This window comes from Gymnogyps californianus, chromosome 1 (assembly GCF_018139145.2).
Source record: "Gymnogyps californianus isolate 813 chromosome 1, ASM1813914v2, whole genome shotgun sequence".
Classification (NCBI taxonomy): Eukaryota; Metazoa; Chordata; class Aves; order Accipitriformes; family Cathartidae; genus Gymnogyps; species Gymnogyps californianus.
The window spans coordinates 24,531,701-24,551,534 of record NC_059471.1 but is presented as its reverse complement, the minus strand read 5'-3'; the positions used below and the strand labels follow the sequence as shown (position 1 = coordinate 24,551,534).

Here is a 19,834-nt window from a genome sequence, read left to right as displayed (position 1 = left end):
TGATTAACAGATGGACAGGAATTGTATAACCCTTTGTCAGGGTTACAACCCTTTAAATAATAGCTTATGGCTCCAGCAAAATATACGGATTTCATGGTGAAACAGCTATTCCTCATATTATTGTTCCCCAGTTTCACAGGCTGCATTATTTATAACAATCTAACAAAATCGTAACTGAAATACAGTTACAGAAATCTATTATCTTCTAAGGAACACAAAATATTTCTAAAATTTACACTACTCTAAGACTAGATGCCTGTTGTCCTGTCTTCTCTTAAAAGTGAACAGCCTAGTCACATTATGAGCTAGCCTTCAGAACAGTTCCTTAAGGTACAATAAGTATTCAAACTCTTTGTACTACTCAGCACATCTGATAAAACAAACCATTTCCATTTAAAAAGAATCTCTAAACTACTAGAATCTGTCATAAAATACGTTTTATAGCTTCAAATTTTGTTTTACAGCTACAAGCAAAGTAGCTTCCTCTCAATAGTTTAAAATACATACACCTTACCAGGAGAAAACTATATATGTAATGACAAGTTAAATCTTTCTTTAAATGATGATCATTCAACTTAAAGTGATCACCTCAAAGATATTTCAAAGTATTACATATGTTATGCAATTGCTGAAAATAAACTTGACTAACAGTATTGTTCTTGTGAAGTGTTTTTTAAAGTAAGATACATAGATTTATCTAAAAAAAAAAGGCTATTTGGGTCAAAAGCGATAATGTGCTGTGTCAAAAATATTTAAAGAAGAAAGCTTGTAAAAATCACAGAATTAAAAAGACTTATGACATTAAGGTATTTAGTTAATTATATTTTTAAAATAGATTTAATACTCTTTGGAAACATTAAACTGATTTCGATTTGTTTATCCAGAGAACAAGATCAGGCAATACACTTGCAGTCAAAATATAAAGTAGTTCTATACCACACACCATTGCTTGCTCAGGTATGAGAGGATGCAAAACCATTTAATAGCTGTTTGTCAAAAACTGCTGCTGACGTTTCTAGTATAATGCACATGCAACGGAGACAGTTTATATGGCTGGAAATTACAATACATTATTCCAGCAAAAACCTTAATTTTGCATCCATATTGAGATTAATTTACCAAATTATTTTGTTATTGTCATGCTAACAAGTGCTCCCGGTCTAAGTGTCTCCACAAAGTTCAGATAAAACCAGTCATGATCTAGGAAAAGGATATTTTCTGTATGAGTAAAGAAGGCTCATTTTCCCTAAAAATTAAGGCCTCAATTAAAATAAAAATAAATCACTTGCAGATGTTCACAGTGTAAGCCCTCCCTACAGGTAAAGTGTGTGAGTGAAGTTAAGATTTCATGTATCATTCTAGTTTGTTACCACTGACTGAAATGACTTTTTTGAAGACTGAATGTATAAAAGATCCCAGTCTCTGAAAGTACAGTCAATTACAAAAAATACAGCACGTCTACTATATTTTAATGCGGATGCTGGTGTATTGAAGGGTTTTGTCTGCAGACTTACATTCAGGGTGAAATAGTGTAATCTTTGGTGTAAGTCCATAGAAAGAAAAATAAGAACATGAAAGTAAAATGGTATTTTCAGTGTAAGACTTTGTAGTTTGTTACATACCTCTGGCATGGAACTGACTTCATGCACTTGTCCGATAAGTTTACAGTAGGATTGAAAAAGCAAGAGCAGCTGGAAGTGCAATTTATATAATCGCTGACACAGTTCCAATTGCTAAGGAAAGATTTGTAGGAGAAGAAATAATTAATAAAGATCAGTGAGTTGGGATAATTTTCAGTAACTAATAAAACACATTGAGATAGTTCATTTCTCAAAAAACATTATTTTACTTAAGTACGATCATAGACTATTTCAGAAAACAAGTAACACTCTTCTGCAGGTAAGTCATATACGACATTGAAAATCAAAATTATGATGGCTAGCTCTTATGTAGTACACATCAGCATCAATCTCAGAGCAGCTTATATAGGTTAGCTTCACTGTCTCCAGTTTGCAGCTGGAAAGCCGAGGCAGAATATGGGGGAAATTACTTTGCTGCATAGAACATAGAACTCTTTAAAACTTCAGAAATGGTCAAAGACCTCTTCTGAGAGAATGGAAATCCAAGAGAGAAGCAATGAAGTAGTTGTCCAAGAGGGTCAAAGCTCCTGCCTGCTTCTCTGAGGGGAAAGGAAGAGAGGCAATAAATCCAGCCAGGAATGGGAAGGAGGAAATGCCAGCTCTTCAACTTAAACCTCAGCTCATGGATTTTCCACCATCTTAAAGAGACCATACAACAGATGGATGGAGTTTAATGTATAAGAGGACATCTGGCTTCTACAATTTATTCTCCCAGATTAAGTAGATACTGTTCTATGAATATTAACTTGTTTCTTCTAGTGTAATGCGCAGCACCACACAAAAAGTGTCAGACACATTGAAGCAACATGCGATGGGCACGTCTGCCAGAGAAGTCAAGTTAATATGCTTATGGTCCTGGTATCTGTGCATCTATTAGGAGGGGGAATCTTGTAGTTCCACAGCTGGATCATGGTGAGTAAGGGAGGAATATTTAATCTTTGGCAAATTACGGATGCAAAAATTCTGCAAGTACAAGTCAGGAGGCCTCCTGACCCTTTGGCAGGAAAGCCTTACAGACTTCAAACCGTATTTGATTTGTCTTCTCTTACAGACACAGTGACCACGGGTGGGCTCCGTGATCTTTCCATTTGCTTGGAGGAACTAGAGCAGACTTTCATGCCAAACATGGCAGAAAAGAAGAAGCTGCTATTAATGTCTTTGCTTCCTTAAAGCACTTCATACATGCTTAGCTACCAGCACGTACTTCAGCTATTTGCTGAACTGGGGTCTGTGCAAATGCCAGCACAAGTACTAATAAAAAGTACTTTAAAAACATTATAAACATTAATTTGACGGAAGTGTTTATTTACATATGGTTCAATATTTAAGGGCCAGGGGTTTTATTAATAAGCCAAAATTAGAACCATATCCTTAGCGTTCCAGTTCCCAAAATTTCTGTACCAGCCAGACAAGGCTGAGGGGCTGAGGTCAAAAGAGAGGTTCTTTGGCGAATTTCAGCGTTGTTCGTCAGGGAGAGGTGGACACCAACTACCCATCTATGAACAGCCAGCCAAGGGCACTGCCAAAACCAGGTAGAGCTAGTCTTCTGAAGGAGGTTTATAGAGGAGAGTGGGAGCAGGAGGAGAGCGCCAAGTCAGCGGATGTCGACCTGGCAGGGTTTGTCCTGCTGAAGGCCAGGCAGACAGGGCTGCTCGCACCTCACAGCAGCAGAGTTCAGCGCTGTAAATTTGCCTGGTCTGAGCTCTGTGCTGTTATGGATAGACTGTTTCTGGTATCTGAGTTGGTATGTTCAATGTTTGTTACTGGTGAGCAGGGTCAGAGTTGTTCCTGCCCCAAATGAAAGGGAGAAATCCCACCACACCTGATATAGGACAGCAAAGACCCACAGGACCTGAAGGAAGGCCCAGCAGATCTGTGGTGGGGAAAAAAGGGAAGGAACGGATGTGCGACCTGCTAGGACAGAACTGACTTGTGGGCAGGAGACAAAACCTGTCGGTGGCCAAGAGAATGAAGAGGTAGGGCATGAGGGATGCTGCCTGTTAAATAAACCTGCCCAGAGGCCATTCTCTTTAACTGAGGCCACGGAGCACTGTCAAGCTTGCATCTGTGTGGCTAACCGTCCTCCTCCCAAAAAAAAGAGTGACTGTTTTGATACAACCTCCTGGAAATGGCTCTGGCTTCTGTCTTCTCTCAAACCATGCTCGGGCACGTCAGGGGCTGGCTGGCGCCCCAGCCAGGGAAGGTGCTAACCGTGACCCCCAACGCCAGCCCGGGGACACACGCTTGCTCCCTGGTCCTGTTTAGTTCACCGGTAGGGACACAGCCCAAGGTTCTCCAGTAGGGATCAAATTCGCTCTATTCAAATTTTGGAGAACTGGCAACACTACGTAGCAGTTAAACACACATATACCTGAAGTTGTCAGGGAGTTAAAAATTAATTGGAAACCAGGACACGGCATAACACAATGAAAAAAAAAAAAAATCTCATGATGGCTTGGCATGTAACACACGATTTTTTTTAGTCCTTGGAGAACAATAATTCAGTTTCACCCTTCTCGCTGCTAACCTGAATGAAGACAAACTAAGGTCAAACTGAAGACTCAAGTTTGACTCACTCAGTATTTAGTTACCATATCAAGCAACTAAATTTTTGTACTTCCAGAAAGGAAAAGTATTAGAAAAAAAGTATTAGAAACCAATCGTGGTGAAACTATTCATCAACATATAACCAAAACCAATTTGAAACATAACTGTCAACTATAAATTGTAGTTTTTCATTAGGACGAATTGAAAATTATGAATTTTAAAATAACAAAAAAATTTATCTTCCACTCCAGCATATTATACCCATTCAAAGGCTTGATTTTTAAAAATTTATGTAAATGACCAGTTAAAACAGCATAAGAAGGTGTCAGAATTTTGGCACAGTATATTTTTAGATTTCACAAAACACACCTTAGTAAATTATTTTAGTCACTGCATGTAGAACCACATATTCTACAGGAAAATTATAACGAAAAAGGAAAACATGCTTAGAAGTAAAACAGTAAAATTGGGGTGTATTAGTCCATCTACAGATGGACAAAGAATATGAAAGAACTTCAACTTACTGCAAGAGATTCCATTTGCTACACAGCAAGCATGGCACAGGAGAAAAGGAAAGGAAAGAAAGTATAGTGTCAGTGTAATGCATGCAATCGGAAGCACAGCCCATCTTTAATAGCATAACTTGTCAGCAGTATTAGCAATGCTTGCCTCAACCTGATAACTGGTTGGAAACATCACATACAACATGCGCAGCATTCTTAATAAAATCAAGCTTTAATTCTAATAGTAAATTACAGTCTAAATATCCTCAGTTAGATCTTCAGATTTGTTAGTTTTGATTTATCCCACTCAGTAGCTCAGGAACTTACAGTGAAATTGTTTTAGAAAACTCTTGAAATAATACTTTTATTTAAATTTGCTTTCTTTATTATTAAAAAGAGCTCATATTGCAAAGTACTCAAAAAATTAGGCAGGGTTTTCAAGTGATGAACCAAACTGAACTTTGTTATTTATAAATATTTTGTTATTTATAAATACTTCTATTTATATATAATAGATATAATAGATCTAATGAAATTTCTAGGATAAGCTTTGTGACTGCTGGGTTTATTACTTGGCACATTACAATGGAAACATTTTACATATAACTTTGAAGTTATGACTATCATAAGAAAAAAAAAATCAATGGAAAATGCCAGTTTTGTTTCACTACATGGCAATGCCACAAGTTGAGACAGCTTTGTATTCCTTCCTCTCACCAGTAATGATTCACTGATTTGTAATTCTGGAGCTATTAAAATGTCAGTGTAAGTCCTGTTGCAGTAGTAATAAAAATTCTAATTGACCTACATTAGCATTTCAAAGATTAGGGGACTAACTTCTCTCCTCAAAAAAAAGTGTTCCTCTTTTCTTTGCCAAGAACTAACATTTGCACTCTGTGTGCGTCTAATGCAGCCTTCCTTATTTTATATATATTACATTCTCATGACATTTTAGATGAACAGAGTCATCATGTAAATGCTGTAACTAACAAACACAATGACATCTGCCCAGTTACAGCCTGATGTCAGTGCATATGCACATGGTGTTAATAAACATTCGGAATTCTTATTAAAATTCTTTACCTTACCATCAATACAAAGGCAGCAAACACAGAAATGTGAAATAATGCTAACTCTGTATAGCATAACAAAGTATTTCAGTCTGGCTTCTTTCTATGGGCCTTACTATTAAAAAGTGTATGAAAAGTATTGTCCCAAATCCATGACAAACTAAGCTTTAAGCTCTTGTGATGTTTAATTTTATGCCTTTAACGTTGCTTGAATAGTTTTTTGCTTCTATTTAGTACTCTTGAAAAAACCCCTTTATATCTTGGCTTCCATGCAGTTCACGTAAATTAAGCTTTGTAAAGCTAAATTCAAGTTGAGAAGAGGACAAGAGCAGACAGATCACGGTGCTCTAGTAAATTCACAGGTGTGCTGGCTTGTGTTTTTCAAATCTTCTTTGTCTCTGACTTAAGCTCCTCTGAAGTTTAGCATGCCACCAAGTTTCATTTGGACTTTCAAAAATACTGGAATCCACATATAATTTCTAATTTGCCATGGAATTTACTTTAAAGGTGGTGGTGGGGGAAGCAGGAAATAAGTGAATTCCATGGTCTTTTTTTCCAGAAAACACTGTCTTCTCTGTACTGCTTCCAAAACCAGAGCAAGCCAAAAAAAGGGGTGGGAAAGGGGTTTCACATTACATGAAAGACCCTTCATCTTCACTGAAAGAAAATATACCGGATACAAAATCTCCCTAAACTACTGATGCTCAACTCCATACTGCTCTACAATTTCAGGATTGTAACTTATCTTCCTCCCTCTTTCAGGATAAAATGAAATATTCCTTGGAAGTTGAAAAGACACTAATTGTTGGACTAAGTGACATTTCTTTTCGTCCCCAGAAGCAAGGGCTCGTGTGGAATGATCCTAGCCTTCACTCTTCTTCTCAATTGCTAGTTTAATTCCTATAGTAAGGGAAGTGTTGTTTTAGATTAGTTGATAGACACTACACAATTAGTGGTTTTGGCAGCTGAAAATACTGAATGTTTAGAGTATTTGGATCACTTGCCCAGTCCTTTATGCAGCTAGTAAATGCTACACCTAAGAAGGACACATCCCCTAGCAGCAACACTTTGATTTAGTTTTTTATTGAGACAGAGAATTACTGTTATGTACTATTAGCAGACCAGGAAGATAGCAAAGGAGTAATCTTTATATCACGGGCCTTCTTGCTTTTCTCAAGGAATCATTTTTACATACTGAAAAGAGATGAGAGTTACACAATTATTTCTTAAGACATAAACAGTTTGATGGCAACACAGCCTTTAGTCATTTATTGGCACAGGAGAGTCCCACTGTAACAAAATAACTGCTGTGTGCAAGGGTTTTTAATTGCAAGTGCATTTTATTAAGGTATTCTATTTGACTTGACATTCCAGCAGACAAAAGCTTTTCCCACAATCTAGGAAAGTATATTAGAGAGAAAAAGAGATACGGCATATGCTGTGTATTCTTAAATATCCACTGGACTTGAAGGATAGTAGAAACTATTCTGTCTGAAGAAATCTAAAACACAGCTGTGTTCCTCCTTTAGAAAAGCTGCCTACCCGGGCCAATTTTACCTCATTGTCAACCCATGGATCTGTCAAACAGTATTCAGATAATTGATTATTGATTATTAAGAATTTCTGACTTAACAATGACACTCACTGTGCCTTGAGCTTTACTGTAACTCAGCTCATCTCCAGATGACTATGGTCCCAAGAGGTACACCTCCAGTCTTATTGGTGGCCTAGAGTAATTGAACCTAGCCATGTGGAAACCCATAGAACCAGGTACATTCTGAATTTTGGGGGCAAATTTTTATGGGGTGCAGCATGTTTTAAATATCCGTTAACAGTTTGAGTTTGCAAAGCCCACCCATTAGCTTGTGGTGAGCTTTGGGATGAGCAAGGTTTAAGAAAGGTGTATACTGACTTTGGACTTACAGAGTAAACTGAATGTCTCATTAGGGGATAAATACTTATTTGAATTAGCAGTGCTAATTGACAAGAAAAATAGGATCTTCCATGTATCTCTTTTCCAGAAAAAAAAATCCCAAACAAAACCAGTCTTTGACTAGATTAAAAAAATCCCTGTTCAGTACAGTTGAAGACTGTACTGATAGCGGTACTCATCTAAGACTGTTACACCTGGACAGACAGCACAATAGTATGTGCAGTTATCTTTTGTCTATAAATTGACTCCTATGTCCTTGAGACTGTGTTGCCCAATGTAGCATCAAAGCTTACAAATCACAGACACATCCAAATCATGTAATCTGTTGCAAGAATAAGGGGGGGGGGGGAGGGGGAAGACATTCTGGGACATGAAGCTTCTAGCCAATTTCAGAACAGTTGCTAGCTCTAGTAGCTGACCTAGACAACTTCTATTTCAAGCTTCTTTAATGTCAGAATAAGCAATTTTTGCCTTTGCCCATTTTCAGTAACAGTAACAATGGTCAACAAATCATGTGCAATTATTTTGAAATAAGACCTCATTAGAGAAACTGGTGCCAAGTTAGTTACCAGCATCAGCAAGCATTTGTGATGCAACTGCTTGTGCTAACGCTGAATTTGGTCTTATGTCTGTAGAGGGGACTATTTTCACCTCAAGCTTTTTACCGGGTGGGGAGTTCTGAGAGTCTAAGATTTCTGCCTTCTGTAGAGCAAGGTGTTGCTTTTTCTTCCTTACAATCATTTCTGAACCTTTTCCAGAAGTAGCCTGGTTTTGTGCTTAGCTAAGCAATTTTTTTATGCCAGAAGTTTTCAGCAGGATTTCAGGCCCTAGCCTAACCCTAAATGAGTTTAAGAGTTTAGACAGGTTCCCTTGTGACTACCACTATAAGACAGATTTTTTTTCCTACAATTATTAGATTCTTTAGCCTTTCAGGTTGAGGGAGAAGAGGAGAGGAAAGATAAGAAAACGAATACTTGCTTCTCTAGGAGTAATTTTTCCTTGTCCCTTCCTAATCACATTTCCTCAGTTTGCCTGGACTCTTCCTCCCGTTACACTTTTGTTGAATAAACAGAATGTTCCTTTGGGAACAGCTGCTTCAATTGACAGGTGAATGACAAGGGGAGGAAAAGAAATATGCCTGTTGATCAAAGACCTACCATCCTGTCAACTTCCAAGGAATAATGCATTTTGGGATGAAGGAACAAGGCTGGGGAGAGACCAGGGATTCCTGCAGGAGTGAGAAACCCTTCTTTTCAGTCTGTCTGATAAGCAGTAAGAATACTAACCCCAGCTTCACAAAACACACATTTAATTCTGAAAGAGAGAACACCTAATTAAAAAACCCACACAAGTGGAACATGACATTTATTAACTTTTAGATGCATTTAGGCCAGCTATATGAGCTCACATCACAGTTTATTCCTTATCCTCAGCATTCTCTCTCCTCTAGTTTTTCAAAAAAGAAACAATGATGTAGATTATCAGGAAGATGTGTGATTCTCCATCCCATTCTATGGGTTTGCAAAAGAGGGATGAAGAGGATAAGTTAAGCTGTACATAGCAAGATATGTAACACTACAGTCTGAAGTCACTGTTCAGGGTGTTGTGCATCAGTGGGAAGAGAAAGCCCATGCATGTTCTAATAGTTACACCTCCCTCCATATACTTTATCTTCCTCTCCTGATGTACTTGCAGGAGAGGTAGTAGCATGTATTCCAGGTCTCTCTTTTTTAGATTTGAGAATAGCTCACTTGTAACCTCTCTGTACACCATTACAATTACAGAAGAGACAGCATCTTATTTAAATGCATTGGAAGGTGTCTGTAACTTTTGCTGGTGCCAATGCCAGGTGGGGGAAGATTGAACAGCTTTCCCACTGCCTGTGATTGCAGCCAGAGGATTTATTAGCAAATTAGATTTGCTACAAAGGTCAAGGAAGCCAAAATGCAGGGCTAGGAAGGATTTGGGATTCTTGGGAAATGGCATAAAAAAATAAAAATCAAGGGAGTTCAAAGACAGGAAGACAAATACATAGAGGTGGGAAAGAGGTTAAGATAAAAACAGAAGAAAATAAAGTGAATTGGGGGAGAAGACAGACAAACTGAAACCAACATAAGAATAAAACAAGGGATTTGAAAAAAATAGTTACAACAGGCAACTGTGTGTTCTGAAAATGTCATCATTATCTTTTATAAGTTAAAATACATGAAAAGAGGAGATGTCACTTTTTTCTACATGCTGTTTCTGCTTCCTGATTTTGGCTAATTCTCTCCAGCCCCCTTTTTCCCATCCCTCCATTCTTTTTCCTCCCAAAGGCAAAATACCCACAAAATAACATTTCTCAACTCATTCTACACCGCTAAGATACCAGCTGTTTCCTATACTTAGCATATCAAATAACAGGAATGCCTGCTGATAGTGCTGATTTCTGAAAAGATTGATTTCTTAACTGGAATCAACACACTAAAAATATATATATATTTATGTATGTGTACATATATATATGCACATGTGCATGTAAAACTTTTGTTCAAAAGTGATAAAGGGGTATTTTGCCTTAGCTATAAATACTTATCTACAGCATAATTTATTTCACTGGCCATTTTACAGTCATTATTTCATAAGTACTAATCTCAGTGTATTTCAACCAGGCAAGTCTTGCTGTTGGGCAGACCAAGTCTGTAACAGCCGTAGATAAAATGGGTGTAATGTGGAAGCACAGTACACCAGGAGTGATTTTCGGAGACGCTGTGCTGTTGGAAACTGCTGTTGCAACATCTTTCTAAAAGGGAGAGCACACGCAACACAGGCAGGGTTAGCTCTGCTTCCTCGTCTAGACGAGGAAGGCAGAAGTACTGCCTCTGAATACTTCCCATTTCCTGTGGGGAGGACTGAGGCAACAACAATACCTTTGAGCCTTAAGTGGGAAAACTGGATTATGCCCAAGCCCAGCAGAGAGACAAGGAGGACGTACAGCAGGCTCTTGTGGGTCTGAGAACAAGATATATCACACATGTCACTTTACAGGAGAGAAATAATACTGCTCATTCATTACCTTCTCTTCTGAGTCCCCTGGCTGGCAGGTAATAACTCCATCTCGTGAGCCCCCAGCAAACGTTGCTTTGCAGTTTGCAAGCCACTGTTTTCAGAGAGAAATTAAAAGAAGATATGAATAAGGCCTATAGTTTGATTTGAAGAAAGGTAAGCAGTATTTTAGTTTCACAGCACAGCATGTAAACAAATAAAAATTTGCAGTTGCAATTTTTATTCGCACAGACTGTGACAATTTGCTTTGACTGTAATTTAAAAAGTGTAGTCTTGATTTCTATTAGTATTTGAACTGCATAAACCAAGAAAATGAATTAATTACTGAAGAGGAGAAAGGATAGACCAGGAATATTAAAGATGCCAATGTTTCCAAAATTAAGGGATACAATAGCTATTTTTTTAGTTCTGGTTCTTATGTTCAGGAAGAAAATTTAATGAATCCAGCATCTGAAACATGTTTTTCTACTGAGTATTAGTTTAAACAGATCTGAGTGTATCTGCAGTCTCCTAACATAGCATAAGTATACACATGTACGAAACCAAGAACATAACATAATCCAGCATACCGAGAGTGTTGCTTCTTTCCTGTTGTTGTATGTGTCCAGGTACTCCTGCAGTTCTAGAACACTGAACTTCAGCTTTTCAAGAAGGCCACAAGAGAGCAGCTGGAGAAATGAAATCAAAAGGTCTAGTAAATGTCACTATAAAAGAATAAAAATATTAGCAGAGTAGGAAGTATAGTAAAGATCTTGCAAAAGAATACTTAGATTTACAGATACTAATACAGAAAAATATTTATATTTATGCAAAAATATTGTCCTGGTTTCGGCTGGGACAGAGTTAACTCTCTTCTTAGTAGCTGGCAGAGTGCTGTATTTTGGATTTAGTGTGCGAATGATGTTGATAACACTCTGATGTTTTAGTTGTTGCTAAGTAGCGCTTATCTTAAGCCAAGGACTTTTCAGTTTCCCATGCTCTGCCAGCAAGCAGGTGTGCAAGAAGCTGGGAGGGAGCAGAGCTGGGGCAGCTGACCTGAACTAGCCAAAGGGGTATTCCACACCATGGAACATCATGCCCCGTATGTAAACAGGGGGGAGTTGGCCGGGAGGCGCGGATCGTGGCTCTGGCATAGGTCAGCGGGTGGTGAGCAACTGCATTGTGCATCACTGGTTTTTTTTCCTTCCCCCCCTCCTTTTTTTGTTATATTCCTTTTCATTATTATTATTATATTTCATTATTACTATTGTTAGTATTATATTTTACTTTAATTATTAAACTGTTCTTATCTCAACCCACGAGTTTTACTTTTTTTTCCTTTCCTCCTCCTCACCCCATTGGGAGGGGGGAGGGGGAAACGGCTGCGTGGTGCTGAGTTGCTGACTGGGGTTAAACCACGACAAATATACATAAATAGAAGACTATACTGAAAACTCAATAGCAAAAGTTGCACCTGTGATAATGTGGAATTGAAATTGTGTTCTGTATTTAATATCTTTGCAGAGGACTTCCCTAAAATAAAATACTGCATAAAGCTTAACTAGTTAATCTCCACAGCTCTCTGGTGATGTAAGGCACAGCTCTTCCACGGTCACAGCAGTGGGCCCAAGATTACATTTTGCAAGTTCCTACCTCTGTACTTCTGTGTGAGGCCACGCTGTCCTGATGCTGTTGGATAAACATGGGCCAGAATGAAAACAGTGGGAAGGGCCATCTCATTCATCCCTAATATATATTTTCATTATCCAGCTCACATCACAGTTGACTCAAATGAAACCACTAAACATATGACCATCTTTCATGCTGAACTGTGTAAACAATAACTTCTCCTTTTCCATTTGTGGAGCCAACTGGGTCCGGTAGGCACCTGATTTACATTGGTGTTTGGCACACAGGCTCAACACATCATAACTATTCTATGATTCTATGATTCTATATTGCCCGTCTGCCAGTACTTACCTAATAAAATGATATGGAAAATTAATGGAAATATGGTTAAGAACAAAAGATAAAAAATAGAGATAGGAGGTGAGTACTTCTTTGACGTATCTGTTCAGGAGTTGCTCAAAAGTGAAACAGCCAGTAAAATAACACACTGCAATGCAGCACATGCCCTTTGAAAGGAATATACTCACTGTTTCTGCATCTACAAAAAGGGTGGGACATTCTGAACATGATGTTAACATCTGAGAAGACCTCACAAACTTGGAGCCTATTCCTCGCAGGTTGTCTCCCAAGTAACTAGCTGCATCGCAGGTTAGGAAGCAGAATCTTTTCTGAATATTCTGGAAAGCAAAATACAGTTTATTACATTCTTTGCTCAATTACAAGCTTCTTTCCTTTGTAAACAAAGGGCATGCTTTTTTTTCTTGGCACAATAACATGTGCAAAAGAGACCATGTCCCTGTGGAGAACTGAATGTCTGCTCAACGATACTGAGTAATAGTTATTATGCTGGAGACAGTGTACAGCTGGGCAGCTGTGAAACTAATTACAGAATTCATAATAATCTACTACTGAAATACATTCTTTCTTGTAAAGACGATTCAATCTTTATAAGCCTTTTACCCACAGGTAGTTTTTTTTTTTCTTGGCTGTACAGAGTTAACACATTACTTTTTCTGCCCATTCCGGGCATTGTTTTGTTAGTATTCCATGTCAAGTGGCTAATCAGATAATATAATGGACATCCTAATGCCAAACAGCAGCATGGAAAAATCAGAAAAAACCTTTTGTTTTCCCCTGTGGGAAAAACCTTCTTACTAAAACTTTTCTGCTGCTTGGGAGGACTCCAGAAATACTGCAATGCATCCGGGAATTATTCTTCTCAGAAGATTTTTTTGATGTTTTGAGTCCTAAACCAGTCTAGTCTTCCAGAAACATTCTAGTGCTGATACTTTCTTTTCAGTGACTAATATATAAAGCAAATAATAAATAAAAATAATATATTAGTCTTGCAGGAGCTGAAATAATGATATTGATAAATACACAGCAGGTTTCACTGCCAAAATATATCTCACTAAGGCCAACTGCTCAGCAGGTGGGAGTAACATGAAAATACTTTAAAAAATAAAAGTATGCAACATTTTTATGATTCATTCCACGTTACCATAGGCATTTCTCTGACGAATGTAGGTTAGGACCTGTAGTACTGTAAGCATGCCTCACTGGAGAGAAGTGCTTCCCAAATACTAATCTGGATGACCAACATATAAATAGCCTGTTACTGCTCCTACACTGGAGCATTGAAGTTAAGCACCTAAAATCAGGTGAGCTGAATTCAGACTTTATTGATAATGGAAGCTGTTGGATTGAATGATTTTTTTAAAAAAGCTACATAAGCCCTCACATTGAAGGTAGGGTATACACTATTAATAATTCATAAAATGGTTAAAGAGAAAGTTCCTCTACAGACCCATTTCATAATTGCTTATTTGTGAATCTCTCTCTAAAGCATCTGAATTGGCCATCTGAACACAGTTAAGATTGGATAGACTGATACTTGTCCTACTATATGTTTCTACCATCTTACTTCAACACAGAAACAAAGCGCTATACATATCACTCAGCACATGGTTCAGATTCTCTGCTGCACTGAGTCTGTAGTAGAGGCAAGGGGCTCTTACTAATTACCACCAAACCAGGTAAATGATTATTTTTATGAGCAACTAGCAGAATCATCTGAATGATAAGGCTTGGTGATAGTTGGAGATTTACTACTATGATGTCTTCTGAAAAGAAAGATAGAGTCCAAGTCTTAGTGAAACTGTTGCTGACAACTTTTCTGGCAAAGGAAAGAGATCTAGATTTGATCCTAACCAACAGAAAAGAGCTAGCTGAGAATGTAAAAGTGGAAGGAAATTTAGAAAGATAGATTATGGAACAGAATCCAAGAGATGGTTGAAAGGGACCTCTGGAGAACATCCGATCCAACCTTCAACTCGAAGTAGGACTATTGCCAACACTACATCAGGTCAGCCATGGTTTTGTCTAGCTGAGTCTTGAAAGCTCCAAGGTCAGAGCTTCCTGAGGCTCTCTGGGTAACCTGTTTAGGTGCTGCAATGCCCTCCTGGGGAAGAGTAATTGAGTTGATGAATCTGAGGCAGTGAAGGAGACAGATTACAGAAATAATACAACTGACTTCAATGCATTCAGAATTTGCAGGAAGGAACTCATTAGAAATCACTTCATGGGGAAAGGAGATAATGAGAGGCAGCCATTTCTTTAGGAAAAAAAAGAGAGCAGAAGCACATTCTATACCACTGAAAGATAGAAAATATATTAAGACATACATCTGGCTAAATCACAAATATTTCACTCAGGCAAATACTGATGCAAAAAAGAAGAACAGAAAGTGAAACTGTGTTAAATTACTAACTTGGGCACCAAAAATAGCATGGCAATGTAGGCACAATAATCAGAGAGGGAGATGCCAAATAAACTAGCAAGAGAAAGAGAGAATGTCAAGAAGTAAACTAGAAATAATTAAGAGGAAGGCCAAGGAATCACAATGGAGAGAAATAGCTACTAACAGATGCTACTGAAAAGACTGCTGTGTCTAATGCCTTCTTTTGCCTTATTGCTCCCAGAAAGGGCATCTGTGTATAGGTAACAATGACATATCTACGAAAACTCAGGTGAGAATAGATCTTGCTAGTAAGGGCTTGGATATTTTTACATCTTTGCAGATTCGGGAAATTCACGCTATGATAGTTACAATACTGGCTAAAGAGGTCTAGGAGCCATAACAAATATCTTTGAGAACTCAGAGAACACAGGGTGTTGTAAAAAACTTGAGGAAAGGGCTTATCTAAAAAAAACCGAGAGCAAAAGAATTAAACACAAAGTTCAGGAAATGGGGGAACATATAAGAGATTAATAATAGGCAGTACAGATTTGGTCAGAACAAGTCATATCAAACGATTTAATTTTCATGAAAGGCTAAAATTTTCTATTAGGAGGAGAAGCAATTGATATGTTTTATATTAGTTCATTTACTATCTTAGAAGTAAGGCAGAGAAACCCAGTCTAGAGGTAACTAGGTGTGCAAAACCATATTCAGAAGTTAATTATCAGCAGCTCACTGTCCAATTGGAAAGATAAATTGAGTAGGATTCCACTGGGGACTGTGTCAGGCACTAACCAAGTCATTAATGAAAATATTGAATAATGGAATACGCAACATGCTTATTAAATGCATGGATGATTGAGCTGCGGGGACTGCAAACTCCTTAGAAGCCAGGATTAGAATTCAGACTGATCTTGATAAACTAGACAAGCAGTGCACAGAAAAGAAAGAAGGACAAGGTTGTACACCTAGGATGAAACAATCCACAGAGCACATTCAGGATGGAGAATAACCAGGAAGGCAAAATTTTGTAGAACAAGATCTGCATACTAGATTGGGTTACAAGTGGAAAATAATTAACTGTATTCTACTGTACAGCAGTTAGCAGAGAGAAGTTTTTAATCAAGAATATCTTCTATAAAACAGGTAATCCTCTTATAGTTAGTACTGTTAAGAACTTATGCTGAAAAACAGAACCTGGTCTTGCTTTTCGAGTAATACACAGACTAACTGAAGACAGCCCATAGCCACAGTGAGAAGTTCAGAAAATGTGACTTACGGGGAAGGTTGAAAGAACTGAGGTTAAATAAGAGAAGTTTGGGGTAGATGAAGTCATGGTAATGCTCTTCAAATACAAGCAGCAGCCGAAAAGAAGAGAAGAAGTACCACTGTGTACAGAGCAAGAAGCCATGGGCATAAAACACAGAAAGAGAAGTTTTCAAGCAATAAGGAGAGTTAAGCATTGGACTGCATTGCCTAGGAACGTTGTGAAGTTCCACCTTAGCCTAAAGGTTAAGAACAGCCTACAGAAAAAAGTTAAAAAACATTTGACTGGAATGAAAGTTATAGTTGATCCTGTCCTGGGCAAGATAAGGAACATGAACTCTTCAGGTCCCTTCTAGCACACATCTACTCACATATTTTAACAGTTCTAGTTTATTTTATGAAAATAACTTCCTCAAAGCTTTCAGTCATGGCTTCATCAAAAGCTGACCAGTCTACTGTTCAGATTCAAGAAAACTTATTCTTACTTTACTGCTTTCTTTTTCAGATATTCATAAAGGCAACAATCAATCTACAGCTAAGAAGATAACAGTCTTGAACAGTGTTTCAAAGAATTAAAATGTGAAACAGCGAGACACTGTACCTTGGTATCTATGTATAGTACTTCACTAAATACATTTATTTTGCAATTACATGGACTATCAGTTCTATAGTAAGTTATCATCTCCGCTATGTCCTTCTGGGTGCAGATTACAGTGGCTGAAATCTTTCAAGCAAGGTCTGAATGCAGTATATATTTTATGAAATGGGACTACTGTGAATAATAATGCCAACCGCCAGCATATTATGAATAGGTATATGCCTGCATATAGCCGCTGTGCTTTGTGTCAATGTAAATAATAACAAAATATTCTCAGAACGTTTTCTTCTTAACCTCAGGTTTCCTCTTCTGGGAAGAGGACTTTATGTAACAAAAGGGCTTGACTGTGGAAACTACTTGATAGCTCTCAAATCTACTTGTCTTGGAAGTGGCTGGTCTGCTGGAAGACATTTGATTTGGAATACAAAGAGGCAGCCGTACAGATAATCCAGAGATCTTTGAGCTATGACTCATTTACAGGAAAAGTACTTCAATAATTTCAGGAATTTTAAACAAGTTTAGCGTGTTGTGGGCAAACATCCAAGATACCATTAACTTGATGCAGACTGAAATGTAGGTGCCCCAGAAAATGCACTTCTTCCACTTCACAAAGTATTTAGTTGACAAGCTCCTCCAAACAAGGATTTTGTTTCACAGTTAAATATTTTGGCAGTACTTTGTGTTGCAAGCCTAGCACATATTGGGTTTGTTTCTGAAACTTCCTGTTGGCAAGGGTCAAAAGTCTTTTAAGTTAGCAGATGAGTAGCAAAGTTTGATGGGATAAACACAATACAATTCCAGACAAGCTGGGATCTTATGAAAAAAATCTGGGAAAATAATACTCCTATGTTTTAACCCTGATGAGGAGAACAAAGCTATTTTTATAAACTAAAAATATGGCTGTGACTCCAGCTAGAAAATTCTGGTTTGTTGATACTGTTAACGCCTTTTTTTTTTTTTTTATTACTGTTATTCAGGTTTTGGTGTTATTGAAAATTTTTTTGAGAGCAGTATTGTATCTTTCTCCTCCAGTATCAACTGAAGAAAATGAGTAGGCTATCTTCTGAATATAGGGCAAGCACAACAGCAAATGTAGTGTGTGCATGCCAGGATTTGGAGTTAAACAGGTACTTTACAGGTAATGTTTAGGTCTTGCATTACACAGTATTATTTATTTAGTTTCCAGAAGTGTGACACCAGTTCCTTTTCACCTCTCCAAAGAGAACAAAAAGGACAAATAACTCTCAGAACACTTGAACAGGGCTATTAACCTCTAGGACTGACATAAGGGCAGAAAAGCTGAAATACACATCATAAAGAAACACAGGACTAATTTTCAAAATTGAACTGTCATGCACTCAAGTCAGCACTGGTTTTTTCCTTCCAAATGGTTATTTATCAGCGTTTAAAAGAATGCCTAAAAGGCACCCATATTTACAGTGGTGTAATGTTTAAAGGAGGAGACAGCGTGCAGCTAGAGAAGACATGCAATTAACTCTGGTGGAGCACAGAGGAAACAGGATGGAGAAGAGATTCTTATTGTACAGTGGTTCTTTATTATAAGGATAGTCTTAAAGATATGAAAAGATCTTGAGATTGTATATTTATTAGCGGGGTACCCATTGCTAATAAAAAATTGTGTAGTCTCAGATCATGGGTACTTAAACTCTGCATGAAGTTACCTGGCTGCTGTGTACACTGCTGCAGCATGCTAAACATCCTGCAGCTGCCTCATATAAAGCAGGAGAACAATTTAAAAAAGCTTTAAAACTAATTACAGGTAAAAACGGACAGTCATTCCTTAGAACAGCTTGTACATTTGACTCCTTTTTTTTCTTATCTTTTTGCAAGATTCTTATCTTTCTGAGCATACAGTTTTAGAAAGGAGAAATGTATTTCTAGTCTTCAAACTCAATCTGGAATTTATGTTACATGATGGCAGCTGGATATTTCTATTCAGATTATTAGGTACAGAATATTTAATAATGTTGACATTTACATGGGCATGGTCAGATTTCACCAGTTTGAGATGAAAGAACAGATTAACGATAGTTTGAGATGAAAGGGCTATTTCCTGTCTCTTGCAGTTATTGTTTCAGGCTGTTTGTAAAGTACTGAAGAAAATACTCTTTAAAGTGGATCCATATTTTATAACGTTATCTCCAAACGTGTAAGTATGAGACATATAATATTTTTATGACAAAACTGGTCCTAGACAACAGTTCTGCATGAAAATCTACTATGGCAATTCTGCAGCACGCAAAATTACAATGGTTATATACCTAGTAGTTCATTACTGGTACTACTGTCAAGAACCATCCTAATAGCCGCACACAATCTAAACATTTTGATTTTGTATCTTAAACTTATTTTCTCACCTTAAACAGGGAAGAGAACACATGAAATGTATAAACCGCACAGGAACCATCAGAGTCGCACATGAGCTGGTTGATATGACTACGCCAGGCTTCTTCTGCATCGTCACATGCTGCTGGCTGAAATGCAGCCAGGATGGCAGAAAAAAATGGTGAGGGAGGAGGGGAGGCATTTCGATCAACATCTCCAAAACTAAAGGAGAAAAAAAATAACTGTGATGAAAGGAGAATACCAAGAAGGTGGCAGATAAAATACACTATAACAGAGAGATATAATCACAGGACCAATTACAGCACCTTTCTAAAAATATTCATCAACTTTCAAATTACTTTTGAAGGTTGGCAAGATGTTGGCTACAATGAGAAAAACCTCCAAATCAGAATCCCTATCTTCAGGCCATTATCATCTATCTTCCTCCATCCCAAAATTCTTGAATTGTTTTATCGTACCATCGTTTGGAGGAAAAAGGCTGAAACTTCATAGGAGGATAAAGCCCATGAAGAAAAAC

At 37.7% G+C, this 19,834-nt stretch overlaps 1 protein-coding gene across 2 annotated transcripts in view; it reads right to left on the bottom strand.

Moving 5' to 3' along the window:
• Nucleotides 1-19,834, bottom strand: part of FRY (FRY microtubule binding protein) — a 176,810-nt gene that overhangs the window by 2,615 nt on the left and 154,361 nt on the right. For both annotated transcript variants that reach the window (XM_050901481.1, XM_050901473.1), the window contains 5 exons: nt 19,329-19,518; nt 12,874-13,023; nt 11,308-11,406; nt 10,749-10,832; nt 1,623-1,733 (listed from right to left, as the gene is read on the bottom strand). In XM_050901481.1, coding sequence (XP_050757438.1) covers nt 1,623-1,733; nt 10,749-10,832; nt 11,308-11,406; nt 12,874-13,023; nt 19,329-19,518 — 634 coding nt within the window. The remainder of the gene's footprint in view (nt 1-1,622; nt 1,734-10,748; nt 10,833-11,307; nt 11,407-12,873; nt 13,024-19,328; nt 19,519-19,834) is intronic.